At 46.8% G+C, this 23751-nt stretch overlaps 1 protein-coding gene across 45 annotated transcripts in view; it reads right to left on the reverse strand.

Moving 5' to 3' along the window:
* Dock9 (dedicator of cytokinesis 9) overlaps nt 1–23751 on the reverse strand; it is a 271459-nt gene that overhangs the window by 26515 nt on the left and 221193 nt on the right. For 28 of the 45 annotated variants that reach the window (XM_063274005.1, XM_063274027.1, XM_063274015.1 and 25 more), the window contains 6 exons: nt 23062–23168; nt 8148–8270; nt 6843–6956; nt 6182–6217; nt 5301–5447; nt 2125–2335 (listed from right to left, as the gene is read on the reverse strand). In XM_063274005.1, the coding sequence (XP_063130075.1) occupies nt 2125–2335; nt 5301–5447; nt 6182–6217; nt 6843–6956; nt 8148–8270; nt 23062–23168 (738 nt within the window). The remainder of the gene's footprint in view (nt 1–2124; nt 2336–5300; nt 5448–6181; nt 6218–6842; nt 6957–8147; nt 8271–23061; nt 23169–23751) is intronic. The other 17 variants (NM_001105759.2, XM_006252503.5, XM_006252488.5 and 14 more) reach the window with 1 other exon arrangement.

Below are 23751 nucleotides of genomic sequence, written 5' to 3' on the forward strand. Positions count from 1 at the left end.
GAAACTCTAGTTCAAAGTCTCCAATGTGGTATGTGTTTCTTTAAAGGTTGCTATGGGGTGTATATGCTACCAGTGACATATAAAAAAGTTTTGTCTAACTCTATACTCTGTCTTGGTTAACTATCCTTCCCACACTTTTAGGTATTTCAGCACAAACCTTGTACTTGTCTCTGGTTACACCATTGTCTCTGATTACACCATTGTCTATGGCTACACCACTGTCTCTGATTATACTATTGTCTCTGGCTATACTGTCTCTGGTTATACCAATGTCTCTGGCTGTCTGTGGCTACACTGTGTGTGGTTACACTGTCTCTGGCTACTGTGTCTCTGGTTACACTGTCTCTGACTACATTCTCTGGTTACACTGTGGCTACACTGTTTCTGGTTATACCGTATCTGACTATACTGTCTCTGGCTGTCTGTGGCTACACTGTGTGTGGTTATACTGTCTGTGGCTACAGTGTCTGTGGCTATACTGTGTGTGGTTACACTGTCTTTGGCTACAGTGTTTCTGGTTACACTGTCTCTGACTACACTGTTTCTGGCTATACTGTCTCTGGCTGTCTGTGGCTACACTATCTCTGGTGTGCTTCCCTTGTGCTCACTGTCAACCCCTAAAGTTAAAAGTTCAATGGTGGGTGAGATCTGGCCACCCAAAGCATACTCTTTCCCCTCCTGTCTGTACTTAACAGGATATTTTAACACAATGAGAGGAAGGCACAGGGAGGTTTGGCAATCTCTCCAAGTTCACACAGTGAGACAGTGACTCAGGTCTGTAGGAGTCCCAGGTCAGGCACTTAACTTCCTCAGCCCTTAAGGTGTGGTGAGTGGCTATTCTCAGAACCAACATGGCTGTGTCTGTTGTATCTCTTTTGAAGCCAGCTACTCTTTGTCCTCTGTGGTGATAGAGAGCTCAGCTCACGTTCTTTATCTAATCTAAAATGGCTCAGTAACAAATGTGAATGAACCATAACCGGAAGAGCATGTGCCCAGAGAGAACAGCCTGTTATGAATCAAGATTCGTGATAAAAGTAAATGCCCAGCTCAGCGGTGAGCTCCCTTCCCCCAGCCCCAGCAGAAGTTCCCAGGTCTGAGCATGCACCTAGAGTCCCCTGGAGTGCTCGCAGACACAGGAGCTTGGGTACCATCCCTTATTTCTGATTCATCAGATTTAGGGGGTGGGGTGGGTAGAGCCTGAAAAATCTTTAGTTTAAATTCCCAGGGGCGGCTCCGGGATAAACTCTGAGAAATGCTGATTTAAAAACCCAAAGGTGAGGTTGTTATTGCTGTACAGATAGCACTGAAACTGGTAATCACAAGAACGTATCGTCTGGAAACAGTTTTCTTAGTTGGTAAGGATCTGGCACTCAGGTGCTCATTAGGGAAACCGAATGTGTGCTAGGAGAGGGCGAGCTCATCCTTGGGATGGCAGTGTGGCTAATGCATTGAAGAGTTTCTTAAATGTGGGAAACTTCATAAATGTAAGCTTCTTCATGTGTTTTAAAACCCTCACATAAATTGTAAAAAAAATGCTGTATGATGCTGCCTGAGTTTATTTTTAATTTTATTTTTACCTTGAGTATGTACAGGTGAGTGCACATGGACATGTGTGTATTTGTATGTATGTGGGTGTTTATGGGTGAGTATGTATGTGGGCACATCTGTACCTGACAAAGCCAGAACAGGACATGAGAACCAGGGGGGAGGGCACTACAGGCACTTGCCGCAGCCTGCTGTGGGTGCTGGGAACTGAACCTCTGGAAGAGTGGTAAACACTCTTAACTGCTGGGACATTTCTCTGCCCCATATCCTGAGTTTGCTTACTTTAATTTTTTAGGATTTATTTATCTTTACATTATGAGTCTTTTGTCTGCCTGTATGTCTGTGGACTTGGTGCCCAGTGCTGGAGAAAAGCAGAAGAGGGTGTCAGATACCCTCAGACTTCTGGGACTGGAGTTACAGATGTTTGTAAGTTCCCATGCAGGTGCTCTGGGAACTGAACTTGGGCCTTGTATAAGAACAGAAAGTGCTTTCAGCCACTGAGCCAGTGCCTTTGGTTTATTTTTGGTAACCACACATCCTTCTTCTGGAAGAGCTGTGTGCTTGGAGAGGAAGGCTCACCTGTCAGGATGGTCCGTCGCTTACACTGCTCCTCCACGCCACCCTGCCTCTTCCCAGTCTGGGTGAAGGGCATCTCGAACATGAAGCGCCGGATGTTGTGACATCGTTCAAACTCTGTTTTCCTCTCCTGTAACTCCTTTTCATCAAAGAACGGGGTCACATGGGTCACCTGGATGTAAGCAAACTTGGAATCCAGATCCTTCGGGTTGACCTTTAACCCAATAAGCAACAAGTCAGGTGCTGTCTCTGGGGATCTTCCCAGTCTAAACTTCTAACTAGAAAACATTTTGAGAAAAAATGTAGCAGGTATGTCTACCACCACGATCAACGCTGCTATACAGGATCAATTGCTGTATTTGTTTCGAGAAGATTCGTATACACGTACGTGCACATATGCACACACGAATGTGTGGAGACAGTTCTAAACTGATTTCTCCGTGTTAGGAAACATGGTAATGGGTTTCATTATAACAACTTCATCCATGTGTCAATTTATACCTTGCTTTTAGACTTTTATAAGCACACATATACCAGTATGTACGTATCATGCACGTATGCACACGTCAGAGTAAACACTACGCACCACAACATACCACCTGCTTTTTCCGTAAAAGTGAGAAAGAACATTTTTCTCTATAAACACAATGCACCATGGTACTAGACAACAATAATTCTGCGCGGGCCATCTAATTCCCTCAGACGTGTCTAGAAAGACAGAGTAACCAATGACGACACCTCACATTTAAGTAACTCTGGCTTTTTGTCCCTTGCTTCCCCTCTCCTCCCTTCCTTCCTTTCTTCCCATCGCCCCTCCCCACCCATCTTGCTTTCAACAGGGTTTCATGTAGCCCAGTGTGACTATGACCCCTATCCTGTGTCCACTTCCTAAGTGGTGGAAGGACAGTGCGAGTCACAGCACCAGCCTGGCCTCGTCACTCTTGAGTAACCTAGAATCCCCACTATTTCTTTCCATGACACCGAGGAAAACTGTGAGGAAACCCTGGGAGTTCTCTTGCTCAGGGTCTACCACCCTTCCCTGTCTTCGCCTGGATTTCTCTATTTTAATTTTTGTTCGTTTTATGTACTTTTATGTACTTGGCTAGGAAAAAAAAAGGTTTACTTAAAAAATAAGGATCAAATGTTAGGCCCTAAATTATTATTAACTGGTTGTCAGATCAAATGAGATGCCGACAGCTGCAGATGAATTCATTTAACACACGTGCAGATTAACCTAATTTACAATTAGATAGTAGCTTTCCTTTCTGGTTAACCCAGTACAGGAACAATTCTGAGATGGAGCTGTGAGAGTTGGTGGTCCTCTGGTACCTCACACATGATGGGAAATTAAACAGGCATGTTGCACAGAGAGACAAAAATTGATTTCCATTAGCGAGACAAATCAATTCTGCACGTTTTAGTTGCATTTAACCCAGAGCAATAAAATGGCCATGGAAGCAATGGTGTGTGGAGTGTTCAGGGCAGCCAGACGCCTTCACTGCTCTGCACATGCTTAGAACAAGACAGAAAATGTCGGCATGAGAGTGTCTAGTGCCAAAGTTTAAAAAATTCATAGAGCTTTACCGCAATTGTACTTTCTATTTATGTTATTGTTTGTGCGTGTGCATGTGTATGCAGGTACATGTGTGCCATGGCACACGCATGTAGAGGTCACAGCACAGCTCTTTGGAGTTGGTTCTCTGCAGGAACCTCGTGGGATCCAGAGATTGCACTCTCAGGTCTGTGTGCAGGCTCTTCCACCCACTGAGCCTCTCCCTGGCTTCACCATCACGCAGTTGCATTTGACTCCATTAACGCAGACTGTCTTTAGCAAAATCAACTCAAAGGCAGAGAGAATGGGGCTTCCGCCTGGTTCTGGGTGTACCTCTCTACGCTTTGTGTCACGGCTGCTGGTATGTACAGGCTGCAGGAAGGGAGCACTGGTGACTGACAGGGCAAGAGGGTTCTACAACAGGGCAGTCCCATCGGGCCACACTGGAAATGGGCAGGGAGCAGAACGGGGAGCCTGGGTGAAGGGCTGAATGTGGAAGCTGCCTCTCTGCTTTCACAAGACTCTTCCGGAAGAAGCCTAACTGGACAAAGCAACTTGATCCATTTGGAACTTTTTGTTTTACTTTTTATTGTATGCATGTTTTGCCTTGCATGTCTCTCTGTTCACCACGTGTGTACCTGGTCTCTGTGAGGGTCAAAGAGGGCAAAGGGTTCTGCTGCCAGATGTGACAGGTACCCGGGGACTCCAGCAGCCGGGGACACTAAGAGGAAGACGATGAGTTCATGGCCAGCCTGACCTATGTAGCCAGACCTTTCCTGTCTTTAAAAACACAAAATCCAGCCGCGTGTTTCGTCTCTCCAACAATGAAAAGCTCCCTTCTTTCTAAGGGAGGAGTCCATAGCTCTTTATTCCTGAGTCCTCGGCTGGCCGCCCAGGGTCTAGCAGTGTGTTTTGGGGACAGGGTCCCCGAGAGCCCTCGTTTTCCCCAGTCTTGTGCTCTGATAAGTAGGGAGCTATGGAAAAGTTGAAAGTTAAAACCAGAACATCTTTAAAATGTGCCTTTGGCTTGGGTTGGGAAGCGGAGGGACACCCAGCTTCCTGGTCGTCATCTGGACAGGGCAGATACATGAGTGCTCAGGACAACTGTGTGGTGTGAGAAGGGCCCTCCTGAGAGCCAAGCCACTCTGAAGAGAGCAGGTCTCACCCTCAGTCGCTCTGGCTAGAGGGTGACCTACTTGGTCTGTCTGAGCTTGTACCACAGGGGTGCAGTCAGGTCAGACGCCTGGCTACGGGAAGGTGTGGTCAAAGACAGCCTTGGAGACATCTGGGACAGAACACAGCCGAGCCAGTAGTAAGCGAATTACGAGGTAAAAGAGGACACTTTTGTTTCTGGGTGTTTTGGGGACGAGGTCTCACTACTTAGCTTAAGGCTGGTTTGTAAGGTATGATCCTCCTGCCTCAGCCTACAGAGTCCTGGGAATACAGGCATTTGCCCGTGTCCCAGCTAAATTATGCAGTGAAGAACAGACAGGCAAGTATGGGGGAAGCAAGCACAGTGTCACTTGAGGGCGACTCTCCTTACCACCTCTTCACATCTGTGAGCGCATACTCTATGGCCAGTGACATAATTAAAAGACGGCTATGAAGGCTATCGCACAGGTCGTACCTTGCCAGAATCCTGTATCATTTTGACATTTTCAGAACCGAATTTATCCGAGTAAAGTTTAAGGAGTCTCTGAGAAATCTCTGACAGAGGCGTGAGTTTGGGCTCTTTGTAGATGTATTCCTTCCCGTCTTCATCTTCGAAGAATCCCTGTGAGGATGAGCGCAGTTAGTCCCTGAGTAAGTCATCCGCTGACCATGACAGTGAGAAACAGGAACAAAGTCAACCCACTTAAACAGGCCGTCCAAACTGGGGGAAGGGCTCTAACTCGGAGTCAAGGAGCAAAGATAAAAGGAGAGGCTGCAAACGCATGAAGTCACCGAGTGTTGGGTGAAATGAATGACTGGGGGTCTGAGACATCGTGCTCTCAGTTTAATGGGAGTTAACCCTGTTTCACATTCCCAAGAGGCAGGGCCCACGGAGAAACGACTAGCCGTGTGTGATACACCACGGACACACATCAGGTCTGGAGGAGATCTGGCAGAAAGGACATAAAGTTTGAGTGAATTCGATTGTTCTTTAGTTTTGAAAAAGACCACTGAGGTTCAACAGCACGGAATTAGAACCTGCTCTCAGGACAGTCAGCCATTACTGGTGTGGCACCAGTCACGTGTGCCCGCGGTTTTAGAACCGTATGGGAAGTGAAAAAGGTTGGAAATTAAAATGTTCAGATTGGGGGTTAATATTTGAAATTAATGTTCAAAAAGTTTCTCATCTGAAGTAACAGGAGAGAATATGGTATAAAAAACACAATATATGTGTGGGAAAAAAACAAAATACAAACAGGCGAACATCAAACACACAAACAGTCCACATCAAACTGGGAGTTTAGAGGCAGTCACTTCACTAAGGTTACTTGCTTTAGAAGCATTTACTGTAATTACCTCCACATCTGTTTCACTGTCTGTAAACTGGTATTGCTATAAAGTTATAAAAGACAATAACAGAAGAAATCGAAGGTTATAAAGTGCTCACAGAAAACCACATGCCCTACGTAAATGAATGATAATTTATTGTGTTTAATAATGTTAGAACCTGAGGCTAAAACTGAAGTTTGAACGACCCCCTCCCACAGGGCTACCCGAGGATTACGATGGTAACCTCCTGTGCAGACAGCATGTGAAACACAGTGGTACACAGGCACAAAGGAGGTCTGAGCTGTGGTTTAAAACATGCAATACTGATGTGTGAGGAAACTGATGACTTCTGTGAATGGAATAAAATGTTAATTTTCTTTTTGGAGTTTGAAATGGCTAGACAGCGTACATACAAGGCTTGGAAAGGAAACTTGTGAACCACATGGGAAGAACAAAAGATGATGCTAAGAACTCCTTGGGGAGGAGAGACTTACCGCTGCCTTAAGTAATAAAGGAAAGACAGGAAGAAAGGAAAAAAAAGTAGAGAGTTTACTACGGAGGAAGATAAGAACCACAGTACATTTGACAAGTTTATCACATTAGCATTTATGGGATGGAAACTCCCGGGATACCACTTTAGCAGGAGGAAGAGATGGGGAACAGCCTACAGAAGGGTGAGAAGGCTCACCTGTCCGAAGAAGGCCACCCGGAAGTAGGTCCCCAGGAGCCTGCGGCCCGAGTGCATGACCTCTGTCACTTTGCTGTATGCGCGGTGCAGCGTGTCATACAGGTGGGCTAGTCTCTAGAAAGCATAACAGAACACAGTTCGTCTTATTTGCAATAACAGAACACAATTTAACATAGTAAGTAAATGTGATGATATAGCTGTAAATACCTTAACATGGAGTAGAAAAAGAATCACTGGATGCATGTGTAAGGGTGGGAGGTATGCATGTGTGTGCAAGGGTAGAGTTGTGCATGTGTGTGTATAAGGGAGGGTGCGTGTGTATGTAAAGGTAGGAGGCATCCCTCTGTGTGTATAAGTGTGGGAGGCATTCCTGCATGTGTGTAAGGGTGGGACATATCATGTGCATGTGTGTGTAAGGGTGGGAGTTGTACATGAGTGTGTAAGGTTGGGAGGCATGCCTATGTGTGTAAGGGTGGGAAGTGTGCATATTGTGTGCAATGGTGGGAAGCGTGGGGAGGTGTGCATGTGTGTAAGGGTGGGAGGTATGCACTGTGATAAAGTAAGGCCATGTGAGTTGAGTGCACACAAATTTGTGATCAAGGGCTAACATTCATTCTAGGTCAGGTCCAAGGATGAGGCCACAGGTATGCGCTGTGATAAAGTAAGGCCATGGGAAACCATTGCTTTTTTTTTTTCTTTTCTTTTTTTGCCTCAGCTCCTCTGGCTTTACTTTATCACACTGGCTCAGAACTCATCTGGGAGGCTACACTGGGCGGCTAGTGGGCCCTAGGAGTTCACCATCTCTGTCTCTCCAGCACTGGGAATGGAAGCGTGTCACCACACCCACCTATTTTATGTGGGTTCTGGGCACTGACCCCAGGTGCTGGGGCTTTCGGGGCAAGTGCTTTTCTGCCTGGCCTATTTCCTCAGTCCCAGGAGCCCATCCTGACTGTGTAAGTCACAGCGATCATCTCTGGCTTGCAGCCTTTTCTATCTGCAATGAGCACCCACTGTGGAGTCTATTTCCAGGCTGACACGCAGTGGTGGGGAAGATCCTGATGTCAGGCAGGATGCTCCCAGATGGCTGACTCTGTCTGGGAAAACTTTCCCAAAGTTCCGTGTTGGCATGAGACCCTATCAGTTCAAGACATGGGGGTGGCAGCATAGGTGAAGTCTGCCAATCTTTATAGACAGTGACTGTCGACCACTAGTGATGTAACATGGAGACTTGGGCATCACTGCAAAGGCAGCTTCTGGCTTCTGCATGATGTCTGGGACGTGTCAAACAGGAAGACAGGCACGTACCTCAAAGTCCCTCCGCTTTTCATAGATGGGGATGATGAGTTTATAGATGTCAGCAATCAGCTCGTAGCGCTCTGCCTTCCAAAGTCCATCTGCGCACTGCTCCAGCAGCTCCATCAGCACATCCTGATCAGAGAGGAAGGGCCGGGCGGGCCGGGAGAGATTATGGAGAACCTGCCATTGCTTTCCTTGTGGAATGTGCAATCCAAAGGCTGCTCGCAGTGGAATTACAATGCGCAAACTTTAACTCCACAACTGTAACAGCTCATTACACCGGATTCCTTAAGGGGCTTTCCCCCACATCTGTTTACATACAAGAACAAAACAGGTCCACTAGCTGGGGCCCAAGTGCTCAGCAGTCGGGAGCACTCACTGCTCTTGAAAGGGACCTAGACCGGTGCTCAGCACCCACACTGGGCAGCTCACAATGGTCTCCGGGACTCCGATGCCTTCTTCTGGCCTCTGTGGGCCCTGTATACATGTGATACACATATAACACACGGACAAAACACTCACAGACATTGAACATTTTAAGAAGTTATAGAAAGTTGACACTGGTAGACTCCCAGCTCTTGTCACTAGCTTTCCTTTCTGATGAACAAATGCTGAACAGGTGGAGACAAGGAGCATTCATTACTAAGCATGACTTCAACTCCAAGTAAATGTCTTGAAGTGATCCAGGGATGGTGTGTGGTGGGGCCTAGGTCTGTTTCCCCAGTATCCTCCCCCCCTTCCATTGGCAATTACCTCTAACACACGTTTGCACAGTCCCCTGCCTTCTTTGGAGCTCTTGGAGTTTGGAGGTAACACTGTCTATGGCTTAGTCACACTAACACCATCTTTTTCTTAGTCACAGACACTGGCTCATCATGGTGTCAGTTTTAGGCTCCCAACTTGGAATGCTCGGATGGAAATGGTGGACACAACAGAGACAGCGTTGAGCCTACTGGGGCCATGGGAAGGGACCAAAGAGCCTGCTTCTGCCCTGTACTCCATAAGATAAATGTATATGTCCCTTCTCTAACACTGGAACTGGAAGGCAGCTTCTATGTATCTATCTGTGTATCTGTGTGTGTGTGTGTGTGTGTATGTGTGTGTATGTATGTATGTAGGTATGTATGTATCTATCTATCTATCTATCTCTCTATCACTTTTTTCTTTAACTTTTTATTGATTATTTGTGGATTTCGCATCATGCACCCCAATCCTACTCATCTCCCTCTCCCTTTGTATCTGCCCTCTGCCCTTGGGACCTTCCCCCTCAGAGAAGCCATACGTCCCACAGCATACCCGTTTGTTCACACATCTTTACGTGCATTCATTGCAGTGAGTCTTTGGTCTGGCTTCCCCTTCTATTAATTACTGGGTCCTCACCAGGACTCTTCTCCGATAGCCTGTTGCTGCCCTGTGTTATGGGGATCCTGCAGCTTTGGATCAGCAGATCAGATCCAAAGCTGGCCCACTTCAAGTGCCCCAGCAGCTCACAGATGGGCCAAATCCGAGCCCTGGATCTAGGGCTAGGTGGTAGCTGAGTTGGTCAGCCTGCCAACTTTCCCACACCCACACCACCAGGGCAAGCTCTCCAACACTGCCCAGCTAGCTCACCCAGTGCTGCAGATGCCAACGGGCAGGGCCGGCTCTCATGACCTAGGGGCCAGTTCTCCCTCTTGCCTCAGGTGGTGAGGAGGGAGGGGAGGTTCTCTTTTGAATTTTTGATTGCTATTGTTTTGAGACAGCTCATGCATCCCAGTTTGGACTCATCTGGTTTTCCATGGTGTGGAACAGTGAACACAGACAGGGCTTCCTACATGGCAGCTAGCCACTGTACCAATCGAGCCACATGCTTAACCCCATATGCCTTTCTCCTTCCTCACTTTTTACTAGTTCTTCCAGAATTTCACACAATGCTTCCCAATTGTAGACTAAGGTTCACCACAGGTCCACTGCCCACAGTTTACGGAGCCAAAGAAAATACCATTTTAATTAGCTTGTTGGATGATCCTGTGCAATCGGGCCCATTTAACTCCTATGCCATTATTTACGACATACGTCATAAAATTGTCATTTGTGGGACTGACCCCTGCACCGCCAGTGCCTATAAAAAGGTATGAGACTCGTCTCAGCTTTATTGTAGCTCTCATTAAAGCCAGATGTACACAGTAACCACCGGAACAGAGGCAGAGAACCCAGAGAACGTTCCAGAGCCATCCTGTCTCCTTTGCATGTACGTTATAAAGACATCTGCTCTGCTTTTACTTCTAGTCTTTCCTAATGGGCATCTAGCACACTAAACAGGCCAAGTATTTCTTCATGTCCCACTGTTTATTAAAAAAAAAAAAGCTAAAGGAGAAAGCACAGAACTAAAGCTCGTATAATTTCATAGTCACATTCACGTCACTGTAAAATAGAATGAGTCTGAGGTTCCCCCTCACTGCTGTTGGGCAGCTCAGTAAGGCTACACCCCACTCCCCAGAATGCTCCAGAATCTGTAGGTTCTGTATGCTAACTCACAAGCCAGTTGAGCTTCTCACATTTCAGTTACCACTTTCTACTTTGTATTAATTTTGCTTTAAAAGATCTTTTTACTACAGGGTACATATTTTTTCACAGTACCTGACATACATAGTCAGTAACCAAGCGGTTCTTAGAAGCCAGCTTATATATTCCTCAGTGATGTTAGCAATACCACGTGCCAGTAACTCCTTTGTGTGGGAGAGGTGTTGATGAGACTTACCAACGCCTTGTACTTGTCACAAATCTTAAGTCAGGCCCACCACCAACGCATATTCCCCAAGCCCTGCATCTCGGTGGACCACAGAGGAGCCTGAAGGAGCAAGGAGACCGCTTCCCAGGGGACAGCTTTATTTTCAAACTGTTCTACAGTGTAACCACATGGTCCCTGTGTGCTAACACCCAGGTTTACCATGAATGTAGGCTTTTGTGAAGAATACAGTTGGTTTTACTGGTTGCCACGGTCACACTGTGGGGACAGAATGATGGCACCTATTTATGGCGGATCATAAATGAACACTAGGTAACTTTAATTCTGTTGCCTTAGCAATTATAGCATAATAAAAACCAGAAGTAAATTATGTTTGTTTTTATCGGGTGCAAAGGAAACTCCAGTCCCCCAAACTCCCAAAGGCAGTTTATATGAGCAGAGATGAATTCAGTAGGTGCCCTCTGGCAGTAAGGTAAAAGCCAGTGTTCTCTAGGAACTTGTGAAAAACGAGTTATTTCCCTGCCTCCGGTGGACGGACAGACAGCTACGTGTGGTTGTACATTAGTGCTGCCTCCAGGCTCCCTCAGCATCGCAAGTACCTGTTACACAGTTAGAGTCCTGTCTCTGGCTGTCCTTACACCCACCTACGCTTACACTCAGTTCTCTAGGATTCTCTCAGGTCTCAGCTCTCTTGCTATTTCCACTGTTCTCTCACTTCTCCAGCCCTGGCCATGTTATGTCCAGCCCAGTTTTTCTTCTCTGCTCTGGACTCTTCCAGATGGTGCTGGCTGTTCCATTCCTCTTCCTCCTCTTCCTCCTCCTCCTCCTCTTCTTCCTCTTCTTCCTCCTCCTCCTCTTCTTCCTTCCTCCTTCTTTTTCCTTCTTCCTCCTCCTCTTCCTCTCCTTCCTTCTTTTTCCTCCTCCTCTTCCTCCTCCTCCTCTTCCTCCTCTTCCTCCTCTTCTTCCTTCCTCCTTCTTTTTCCTTCTTCCTTCTCCTCTTCCTCTCCTTCCTTCTTTTTCCTCCTCCTCTTCTTCCTCATCCTTCCTCCTCCTCCTCCTCTTCTTCCTCATCCTTCCTCCTCTTCCTCCTCTTCTTCCTCCTCCTTCTCCTTCTCCTCCTCTTCCTCCTTCTCTTCCTCCTCTTCTTCCTTCCTTCCTTCCTCCTCCTCCTTCTCCTCTTCCTCCAACTCCTCTTCCTTCTCTTCCCCACCCCTGCCCTCAACAAAACCTTCCCATACCAAGGAACACTCACATTCCCGGGTCTGTTGCACCGTCTTGAACACGGGTTTGAGGCAGGAACTCATACAGTTCCACTTGTGATGACTTCAGTACTTTCCAGCATCTTCTTCTCAAGTGCTGGGATTGCAGGCACATGCCACAATGTTAAGAATCTCCAATGAGTCTTAGGCGATTATTACAAGAAGAGTTGCAAAATTTTCTCAAGGAGTGAAAAAAGTTGGAAGTGATTTTAAAAGTTTCCATCTGGCTATCCCCCTGCCCCAGACATTTTAACAAAACACCGTGTAGAAGGGAACATCCCTGACACTAGGGATACAAAACCAAATCTATTCAAGCCAAATCTTTGTAGTAGGTAACTGCTCAGTGGATTTCCAGCAAATATGTGTGTGTGGGGGTGCATTTTCAGTAGTGTTGGGCTGAAGGCTTGGTCTGGATGGTGGGGAAATTTTAGGAGCACAGATGGAGAAAGTGGGTCACTAGGGAGAAGTTACACTGGTAAATTGTCACATGTTGCTAGTCACTAGTTGAAAGCAGACTTCGGGACCAAGGAGGGCTCATCTGAGTCCCAAGCATGTCCATTCCCAGTGTCCTCCAAAAGTGTCCTAGTGCTGGCTGCTCCCCTGTGTCCGGGAGAAATGAGAAGAGTAAACAGCTACAGTGTTAAAGATCTTGCACCCTGGAGGACAGCTACAAGCTAACCTGTTGTTTTACCCCATAGTTTAAGAATGCCTGGGGTGGAGAAGGGAGGCCGGAATCTTTGTGGAGAGGATCCAGAGGGGCTTCCTTGGACATTTCTGCTGGACGTTGCGGTTGCCTGATTTGATGTTCCTTTTGCCAGCTCTCCCCACTGGCTATTCACATTGTTTTTTGTTGGACGTTGTAAATGTTAGATATGATACATGTTGTTACATGCAAGCCGTTTCTATCTACCTGGTATATGCTTTTGCTATTTATTACTTTACTCCTGTATGCCACAACAAAAGAACAACAACAACAACAACAACATCAACAACAACACCCCCACTCTCATTCAAAACCCAAAGCACAGATGTCACACGACACTTATGTACGGAACACTAAGGGTGTACCTTAAAGCCTGTGAGGACTGTCTTTCCCCTGGCCCTTGCGCTCTCTCTTCCATTCCCAGCTACCATTAGGTGAACATTCTCCACCCTCCCATCCTTTTGCTGTGATGATTTGACCTCACTTTGACCCAGAAACAATGGAGCCATTAGACCACATGCTAAAGGCTCTGAGATGGTCGGTAAATCTCTCCTCCTTTTGAATGGTTTCCTCTTGTGCACTTGTCATAGAGACAATAAAGCTAACGAATACAGATGGTTTTTGTTCCGCTGTGTGGCAGAGAGGGGGCCCATAAGGGAATACTCGAGCAGCCAGAACTGATGTACAGGAGGTGCAGAACTATCAGCTGGTGGAGATGTGTCACAGAATAGCACTTCCTGCTCTGTGTAGGAGCCGGAACCCAAGTGAGTTCATTCAAGATGGCAGTAAGTGCTCAAAAGAACTCACAGTGAGTCATGAATTCAGAGGAGTGGCGTCCACTCAAATATGAGGGGAAGGGAAGACAGGTAGACACCAGCTAAGAGTCATTTGGGAAGGAAAAATTGCGGATGTGCCTCTGCCAGACAGGCCAGTAGGCACGGCTGAGGGGCATTTTCTTGATTAATGATCAATGTGGGAGGGCCCAGTCCCTTGTAAGGGGTCCCCCCCCCAAGGAAGGAACTCCTCAGGGCAGGTGCCCCCATAGCAGGTGCCCCCCCAGGGGAGGTGCCCCCACAGCAGGTGGCCCTAGAGGACACCCAAGAGCAGGCCGAGCAAGCCAGCCAAGCAGCACTCTCCTGGAGGCTTGCTCCTGCCTCCACCTTTCTGCCCTGCTTGAGCTTTGGCCTTGACTTCTCTCAGCGAAGGACCATTACCTCGAAGCTAAGGGGACACAAACCCTTTCCTTCCCAAGTTGCTCTTGGTCACAGTGTTCTTATCATAGCCATAGAAACCCTAAGTAAGACACAGGACACGTGAAGAATTGACCCATGGTTTGATGGGCCGGAGAATCTGTACCAGGTGTCCAGGCATGAGGAGCGTGAGCGGAGACTTAGGATTAAACACACCACGGTGGCATACTCAAAGTTTTCTACATGAAAAAGGAATTAGTCATTTATTGAAGATAATTTCTAAAAAATATATCCTTTAAAATGATTCCCATGCATCTCCTTGTCTGCATGTGTAGCACGTGCAAGTACATCGAATAGTCTGGAACTGGAGTTACAGGCAATGCGAGCCACCATGTGAGTGCTGGGAACTGAACCCGGGTCCTCCAGAGGAGCAAGCCTCTTAACCACCGAGTCCCAAGTGACCTGCCCTGGGGGTGGAAGGCATCACTTACAATGGGCTGGGCCCTCCCACACTGATCATTAGTCAAGAAAATGCCCCACAGCCTTGCCTACCAGCTTGTCTGGTAGATATTTAAATGCAATTTTACTCTGGCTTAGTCCACCTGAAAAAGGAGGTGGTTTTAAAAATGCAGCCTGATTTCAAATAGTGCATGCTGTATTGTAGGATAAAGATAAGCTCATTAGAGGAAAATCTGTTACACGTGCACGGAAAGAGGTTGTTCAACTGGACAGACTCCCCAGGATGGCTAGGAATGGCAGCGTTTGATAAAACAAACAGAAATATCATCACAAAACACATTCACTGCCATCACACATTAGGAAAGAAGGTGCCAGCTGTGCTCACGTCCTATGGAACATTGTGTTATCCTTCCCTCGGTCAGGAGGCATTCAGGATCCATAGCCTAGCAGCCAGAATGCACTGCTTATTGTAAGGATATGGTAATAAATGCCATAAAAAGCAGAGTTGATATAGGTTTTCTCAAAAATGAACTAAAAGCAAGCAGAGTACATCTACGGCCTGGAGAGGTAGCTCAGTGCTTAAGAGCACTGGCTGCTCTTCCAGAGGAGCAGGGTTCAATCCCAGCACCCACATGGTGCCTCACCACTGTATGTAATTTCTGCTCCCAGGAATCCAATGGGCATGCCCATGGTGCAGGGATATACATGCAGGGGAACCACTCATACACATACTAACACATAAAATCTAAATCATTTTCTCATGGTGTCAAGTGTGGGTTACTGAACACCAAGGCATGTGTGCTGTGAATTATTCGAACCAATGCTAATTCTAGACCTAGACAGTTACAGCTCCTCCATGAAGCGACAAGGCTTTGGACAGAAATCAGAAGCAGTAATCATAGATCGTTAGGTTTAATAGACCATATTTATCAGTATAAAACTATAAGGGTTATAAAACTAAGACATGCCAACTAAACATGAGCGCACACATGACATTCTAAGCAGAAATTCCGTTTACCTTGGCTCACAATCACTAACCCTGGAAACCAGAAGGAAACCACACAATGGGCAGGACAGTGGTTGTGCACAATGCCTGATGGGCTTCCCACCTTGGACAAACACACTAAGCTACTTCTCAGAGTTGTCGACATGCACAGGGACAGGCTGGGGAGGGCTCTGTGTATCCATAAAGCACCCAGTTTATGGCACTAGACTGAAAGTCTCAATGCATGAAACCCACAAGGTGTTGACGAAGTTTAAAAAAGCAAAATTAGCCAGTTTCGTTTCATAGGGATGTCGCGCTAACATAACATAACACACACCTGTGTGTGTGTGCACTGCAGTTAATCACACTAGTGCTGTGTACCCACACACACCTGTGTGTATGTGCAATCTAGTAATCACACTAATGGTGTGTGCACACACATCTCTGTGTATGTGCACTACAGTAATCACACTAATGGTGTGTGCACACACACCTGTGTGTATGTGCACTACAGTAATCACACTAATGGTGTGTGCACACACATCTCTGTGTATGTGCACTACAGTTAATCACACTAATGGTGTGTGCACACACACCTGTGTGTATGTGCACTACAGTAATCATACTAATGCTGTGTACCCACACACACCTCTGTGTATGTGCACTACAGATATCACACTAATGGTGTGTGCACACACACCTGTGTGTATGTGCACTACAGTAATCACACTAATGGTGTGTGCACACACACCTGTGTGTATGTGTACTACAATTAACACACACTGTGTACACACACATCTGTGCATATATGTACTACAATTAATTCCCACATAAGAAAGTGTTTGCGTGTGGTACTTAACTTTTTCTGCATACAGGTCACTTGTTCTATCTTAGGATGGGATCGACGTAATCATTAAAATAGAGCCAGACGTCATCTCCATGTCTACTGCTTGGGCGTAAATGAACCTGTGAGCAGGCTGGGTGATGGTGTACTGCCATTGCTTATCTCACACTTGTGCTGTGCAGTCGAGGACATGGTTGCTGGAATGTTAGAGCCCTGATCCCAGGGCCTGCAGACATGGCTCAGAGAATGCAGGCCCTTGTTGATATTCCAGAGGACCCACATTTGGAACGGCAGCTCACAACAGCCTGTAACTGCTGCTCTAGAAGACCCACCACATTTTTATCTTCCCTGGTGTGTATAGCACATACTTCTCTGGTGAATATAAACACATACTTTATGTTTTAAAAGACAATCTGAAAAAACACTGATTCATGTATCCCACCCACACTTAACTGAGTCGGGGAGGAAGAGTCTACAGCATAATTGGAGTTTACAGCAGGAACCCGGTAACCCCTAGGCACATGGATGTCGGGGTGCACTGCATTAAATGAGAGCATGCAGGGCAGGCTCCCTGTTTACACAGTCCCCTGGCTGGCACTGGGCACATACAGTTAGTTTATGGATGAATGAGAAGTCAAAACAGAAATTCCCAGGACACAGGAACTCAGACACTTCCAATTCTGATTCTCAGGGACTGTGAACTCAGTGTCCTTCTTCGGTGGGAAGAAAACATCTGAGGCTATGGTTTCATCTTGTCCTGCTTTGTCTCTGTCATGCAGCCCACTGCCAAGGAAGCCTAGCACGCACTGCAGAACTAAGACAGGACAACCACACAAACTCTACTGGTCAAGTCCCCTTCTCCCGTGACCAATACTGTTCACAAGAATCACTGCACTAGTGAGGGAACACATGTAACTTAGACAATTCTGGAATACTCCCACTTAAGGCAAGGGAAGTTAGATGGGGTTACAAGTGCCAAAGTTAGAATGAGACACAAACAGAATCACTGATTTCGGTCTCCCGAGATGCTCCACGGATGCGAACACGTTGTCTGTTACCAGCAGCTGTTTCAGAACAGACGTAATTTTGTCTAAAGGAAACCAGAGACTTGCTGGACTGAGTTCATAAATAGTCCGTGTACTCAATGGTGACTGGACAGGTGGGATTTATTGCCTAATAAAACAATAGTAGTCAATTCTTTTAAACCATTTACCGCCTATCAACCAAGTTATGAAGATGGATGCTGACCAGTTCCCGCAAGCCTCAGGTACAGGCAGACCGTCCAGTTAATCCACAACCTTGATTTATGTGTCCTCTTGAGGACACCCAGTAGAGCATGCTCTGTTGGTCCATCCTCACGAAACTCATAGCCACAGCCCTAGCACAGTGCTCTACCTAGGGACCACAGACACCACCAGAGTACGACTTGGGGCTGTGCAGGACATACAGGTGAGGGTGGGTACAGGATAGAGCGAGGCCTGTCACTGGACGAGAAGGAAGGATGGGCAGGAGAAAAGTCTGAAGGAAGAGGAGGAGACTGGAATAGGAGACTGGGGGAGAAGCAGCCGAGAGAACATGGAGGCGGATGTTAAGATTCCACTCTGTGTATTTACAGGTTGTTATGAATATTCTTAAAAGATGGATGTGTACAGGGCTTTGTGTGTTTAGGTGGGCGATTACATCTTATCAACTGGATGAGAGGTTACTGTGTTGTGTGTTCTTTCTTGTAGCGATTTAGGTGTAAGAGAGTGTGTGGTGGCAGAGACTCTGGGCTGCCACAGAATTAGGATATTGTTTCTGGCAAGATATCTACCAGATATCTTAGGGCACTGCAGTGCTGGGTCTAGAGGGAGTAAAAGACAGCCTTTTTGTTTATTATAATTTTACAACAACAGGACAACCTGTTTAAACAGAACGACCACCAACCAAAACCCACACCAATGTGGAGAATGCAGCATCACCTAGACTATGAAACGTCCTCACAGTATGAGAGATGAAGAAGGGCAGGCTACTACTGGTACTGGTTTGGGGTTACATAGGTGAATAAAAAGGGCCCAGAAATGGACACACCAACATGGATGGTCTATGTGAAGGAATCCCAATCTTCTGACTCCTAGGCTCAGAAGGGCCATGAGTGGGTCCCAGGGAAAGTGCATATTTCCATCTCTCTGTCTACTCCTTTAACTTAAAGGGCTGGAGACGTAGACTGCTGTGAACCTAGAGGATATCATACTTGATGGCTAATATTATGTCAGCTTGACACAGCTAATGTCATCGGAGACGGGGGGATCTCAATCAATGAAATTCCTCCATAAGATCAAGCTGTAGGCAAGACCATAGGATATTTCTTGGTGGTTGATATGGGAGGACCCAGCCTGTTATGGGTGACATCATCCCTGGGCTAGTGGTCCTCGGATAATAAAGCAGGCTGGGCAAGCCACGGGGAGCAATCCAGTCAGCAGCTCCCCTCAATATGGCCTCTGCATCAGTTCCTGCTTCTAAGTTCCTGCCTTTAGCTCCTGTCCTGACTTCCTCTGAGCTAAATGTGATGTGGAACTGTAAGTGAAACAAACCCTTTCCTGTCCTAGTTTGCTTTTGGTCACAGTGTTTCATCTCAGCCACAGAAACCCTAAGACAGATATTGTACCAGGAGTGAGGCACTGCTGTGATAGACCTGACCATGTTGTTTTGGGAAGGATTCTGTTAGGACTTTAGAACTTTGGGCTTGAAAAAGCCCCTGAGTGATCAGAGCTTAGTGAGCTGTTGTAGGGACTAAGAGGACAAACTCTGGGGACAGTACAGACAAGGGAGGCCTGGCTTGTGACGTTTGAAAGACTATATTAAGCCATTTGTGTGACATTTTGCATTACAAATCTGTGGGTTCTGGTCAGCTGGAGTTGAAGAATCTGCTGTGATTAACAGGAGACCAGAACCACTAAAGCAAAGCCTTTGTTTCACTGGGACAATCAAAAGCTAAGACGCATTTCCTCAGGGTCAGCACACAGAAGCCATGTTCTGGAGGGACCAAGGCTGCATCTCATGCTGGCAGCTGAACTCGGTAGCCTAAGATTCCCTGGGGGGTGCTGACTTTGATGGGATGGAAGGGCCATGGAGAGCAGCTGGCACTTTACTTGGCACTTTACCTGTCTACACTTTTTTTTTTTTAAATTTGAGACAGGATCTTTCTCGTTCTATGGTCACCTTGAGATCGCTGCAATCCTCCTGGCTCACTGCCTGGGGCTGGGATTGCAGGTGCAAGTCATGGCCCCAGGTTTGGCTCCCTTTTTGAATTTTTAAAGCCCCTCTATTAGAGTTTTCCACTTTTCCAAATGTACAGCCTCCACCCCGACAGGATCCTGTTACTGCATCAGTCATGGAGGGGTGATTTCAAGGTTGCAGGAGTCCAGTACAATTCTGGTACCTTTAGGAATGCAGAATCTTCAACCTACAAGGCCCAGGCCCTAACTTCTTAGCATTCATTGAGAACAGGAACTGGATGCTTCGGTATAATTAGTGGTTAGGCACCTGGAAGTCACTCTGTGGTTTCAGCAGGGAAGGGAAAGACAGACCAAGCGCGCCCTGGGTCTCAGGCCTGGTGCTAAGACAACTGTCACACTTAGGTCCCTCCTGACCGGCATGTTAGAGCACTGACGGTATTTACTCATATCGACCTGTGAGGATAAAGGGGTTGTGATTTTTATTACTGGGTCACAGGCCTCTTTCCTATCAGCCCTCGTAATTCCTTCCTCTTAGGTACAGACTGTCCACCTCACAGACTGTTTACCTTGAGACATCCAAGCAGCCGGCCTGAAGATCAACATGGCAGTGTCCCTTTTCCTGTCACCGAGAACTGGTTACTTCCTGTCAGTATGAATCTTGACAGCAGGACTTTATGTCCCTTCGATGTCTCATCCTAGCCATTACAGACTGCCATGCACTATGGACCTTGTTAAAGATTTACCCACTTTATGCTTCAAGGACACAGTGGCTCAACCCTATTCTGAAAACAGCTGATAAAGTGGTCTTTGTCACATGCTCAAGTCTTACTCAGAGGTGGTGACGCCCGTCGGCTTCTCCAGGGGATGTATGCTTGACCTCAGAGGCTGATTCCTTAGGTTCTCAAAACCACCTCAGTCTGTGACTTGATCAGAAGTGCACAGGTGAGCTTTACGTTATCCTGCAGGGCAGGTTACTGGAAACTAGACTTTCAAATCCCTAACTGATCTTGGCATCCCCACGCTCCTTACCTAATTCCAAACAAAGTACTGAGCTCCAAAGATAGCCTGGCCCGAGGGCTGATGGGCTAACCAAAGAGAAAACTCGGACATGCCAGCTTTCGAAGAAACCAGTCAAAACAAAAACAAAGCCAAAACCAACCGACCAACCAAAAACAACAACCAAACCAAACCAAACCAAACAAAACCAAAAAGCTCTACCATCTGTCCTGGAATTTCATGGTGTAAAAATGGAGTAATCAGTATATACTATGGAGTTAACAACTTATGTTCTCCCCAGGATAATTAGAAAAATTCACTACCATTATTAAACCAAATTTAATAGTATTCTTTTTAAAGGATTTATTTCTGTGTGTGTCTTTGTGCATGTGTCTGAGTGTATATGCACATGAGTGTACGCATGCACAGGGACCAGAAGAGGGCGCCTCAGATCCCTTGGAGCAGAGTTACAGTTGGTTGGGAGTGCAAGGAATGCAATTCGGGTCCTTATAACTGAGCAGCAAGCACTCTTAATGGCCGAGTTGTCTCTCAAGCCTCATTTTACCATTTTAATTTCATGAAGTACATTCAATATACTATCTTCCTTTTTCATATTTAGCTTTAAATCTTGAGAGCCATTTGAGATGAGACAATTTACAATAGCAGTTCTTGAGCTTTTTGCACTTAAGAGCCCCTTTATATATACTGCTTGTTTTAGTTTTTGAGACAAGTGTCTCTCCACAGCCCCCTGATGAAGCTCGGGTTCTCAGCAAGAGGAGTGAGCCCTCTTCACTGCCGAGCCGTCTCTCCACCCCTTATACAGCTCATGTTTTACTGAAGACCTCGAAGAACTTTCAATTATTGACAGTGTCTGTGTCCTCCTACCTTCTTACTCAGTCTATTTTATGGTTGTTGGTGCATAAAAGGAACCCAGCATCAGACCTGTACTCAGTAAGGGCCCCACAGACTTCCTTAGAGGGCTCTAGGGTACATTTACAGAAATGGGTCCACAGGCCTGGTTTGTGTCACAGGAAGTATTTGTCTACAGCCCTCCTCATCTGCATGGAAACAATCAAGAGCTGTAACGCTGCACACACACTCCCCTAGTCAAGATGTAACAGTTCAAATGGTGGAGGTGGGCGGTATGAGCCTCCCTCTGCTGCCATTTTCTCTCCAAGTGAACAAGTAGGTGACTTTATATTTCTCCTTAAAAGAGACTGGAACTAAAAGCATCCTTCTATTCTTTCAATCTACTCTGGGTTTATAGAGAGGGAGACACAGGTGCATACAGGTGCACACACAGGTACATACAGGTGCACATAGGCGCACAGAGGTATATATAGGTACACACAGGTGCATACAGGTACACACAGGTATATACAGGTACACATAGGTGCACACAGGTATACTCAGGTACACATAGGTACACAAAGGTGCACACAGGTACACACACAGGTATACACAGGTGCACAAAGGTACACAAAGGTACATACAGGTACGCAAAGGTGTACACAGGTACACACAAGTACACATGGATGCACACAGGTACACTCAGGTACACATAGGTGCACACAGGTACACACACAGGTATACACAGGTGCACAAAGGTACACACAGGTACACACAAGTGCACACAGGTACATACAGGTACACAAAGGTGTACATGGGTACACACACAGGTATACACAGGTGCACAAAGGTACACACAGGTACACACAGGTGCACACAGGTACATGCCTGCAGCAGAGATTCCCAGAAGAGAGAATGTAGCCAATGCAAGCAGAAGACTGGCATTTTGTTCACGTTCTCAGTTTAATATCAAAATATCAAAACCATCTCCTTATAGAGAAGTGGCCACATTGCTGTCCTGTTTTGTGAGGAAGTTTGCAGAAAATGCTGGGTTTTTAATCTCTGTGGAGGTGGACTAGGGTGGCCTCCAGCACTTTCATGGAGTCAGTAAGGAAGCTCGACTTTGGGCTGCTCTGGTCATGAGCCTAGGCTGGACTCTTAGGGCTTTGCATGTCTGTTAGGGAGGAGGTTCCTAGAATTAGAGACACTGACTAAAATTAAAGGCAGACTAAGACAGTAATGAAATTCACGGTCCACAGATATTGGTAGAGAGGTTGAAAACTCTAGACGTGTTGGACCTCTGACAGACATGTCCAAGCATGCCTTCCCTCCAGAAAGGAGGGCTGGCTAGGATGGGAGAGCGAGAGTGTCCCAGCTTTGCCTGCTGGCTTTGAGCTGTGTGGAGAAGCTGCACCCTAGGCTCAGCCTGGGGAGCACTGGGGAGGGAGAAAGGCTCTGAGTTGAGGCACTGATGGGTCAGCAGGCTCCAAGTGTCCTTAAATAGGAATAATGCTGAGAAACGCTGGCCTTAGTGATTTTCTGGGAGGAACATGCCAAGGACTATTTAAACAGCATTGCTGTTTACTGGGTGATAAGATCTGGTGGGTCCACCACCTGTGTGCAGCTAATGTGACAGACAGGTCACGTGGCGTGTGACAGTACCTGGGAGTCTACCTGAGCCTTGGGACTCACCTCATTGAAATGGACATCCTGCATGCCGACATCTTCCATCATGGAAGCCTCTTCATCAATGTTTGGTGTGATGACCCTGAAGGCTGTGCACCCCTGTCTGAACATGCCTGGGCAGGGAGAGAGCAGAGGGAGCACGGTCAAGCAGAAAGAGGCTGGGACTCGAGGCTTCCTCCTGCCCTGTGTGTTTCTGTGTGGAAGTAAACGGCTGATGTGGAAATCTCTCCCATGTGAGCCCAGCGTCCGCACAGGAGGCTGGGGACCAGCGTGGCCTCTCCCGTCATTTCCCCACACGTCACCTCCAGCCCCTCAACTCTTTCATTTTGTTACCCACCTTAATCCATTCAGCCTTCAAATAAACTATATGCTGAAAAGTTATGATTGAGTCAAGCTAGTGGCAAATTAACATGGAAACGAAAATCCGACTAGGTAGAAAGATCCTTAGTCAGACAACAGGGAAAGGAAAGCCAACCACTGAGACGTAAGTGGCTCAAAGACAGGTGCTTCCTCCTAGTAGTTGGGCATCTCACCCATTTTGCGGTGATGACCCACAGACTGGAGCCCTCCCGCCTGACCCTTTCCAGGAACGCCTGAGTTGTGGGGCTGCCTTGGCTGGCCTCTAGACAGCTGTCTGAGCAGGAAGAGAGGCAGAAAGCAGCAGTCTGGGCCCCAGAGCCTGATCTGTTAGCTACA

The sequence above is a fragment of the Rattus norvegicus genome, chromosome 15 (genome assembly GCF_036323735.1).
Source record: "Rattus norvegicus strain BN/NHsdMcwi chromosome 15, GRCr8, whole genome shotgun sequence".
NCBI classification, from domain to species: Eukaryota; Metazoa; Chordata; class Mammalia; order Rodentia; family Muridae; genus Rattus; species Rattus norvegicus.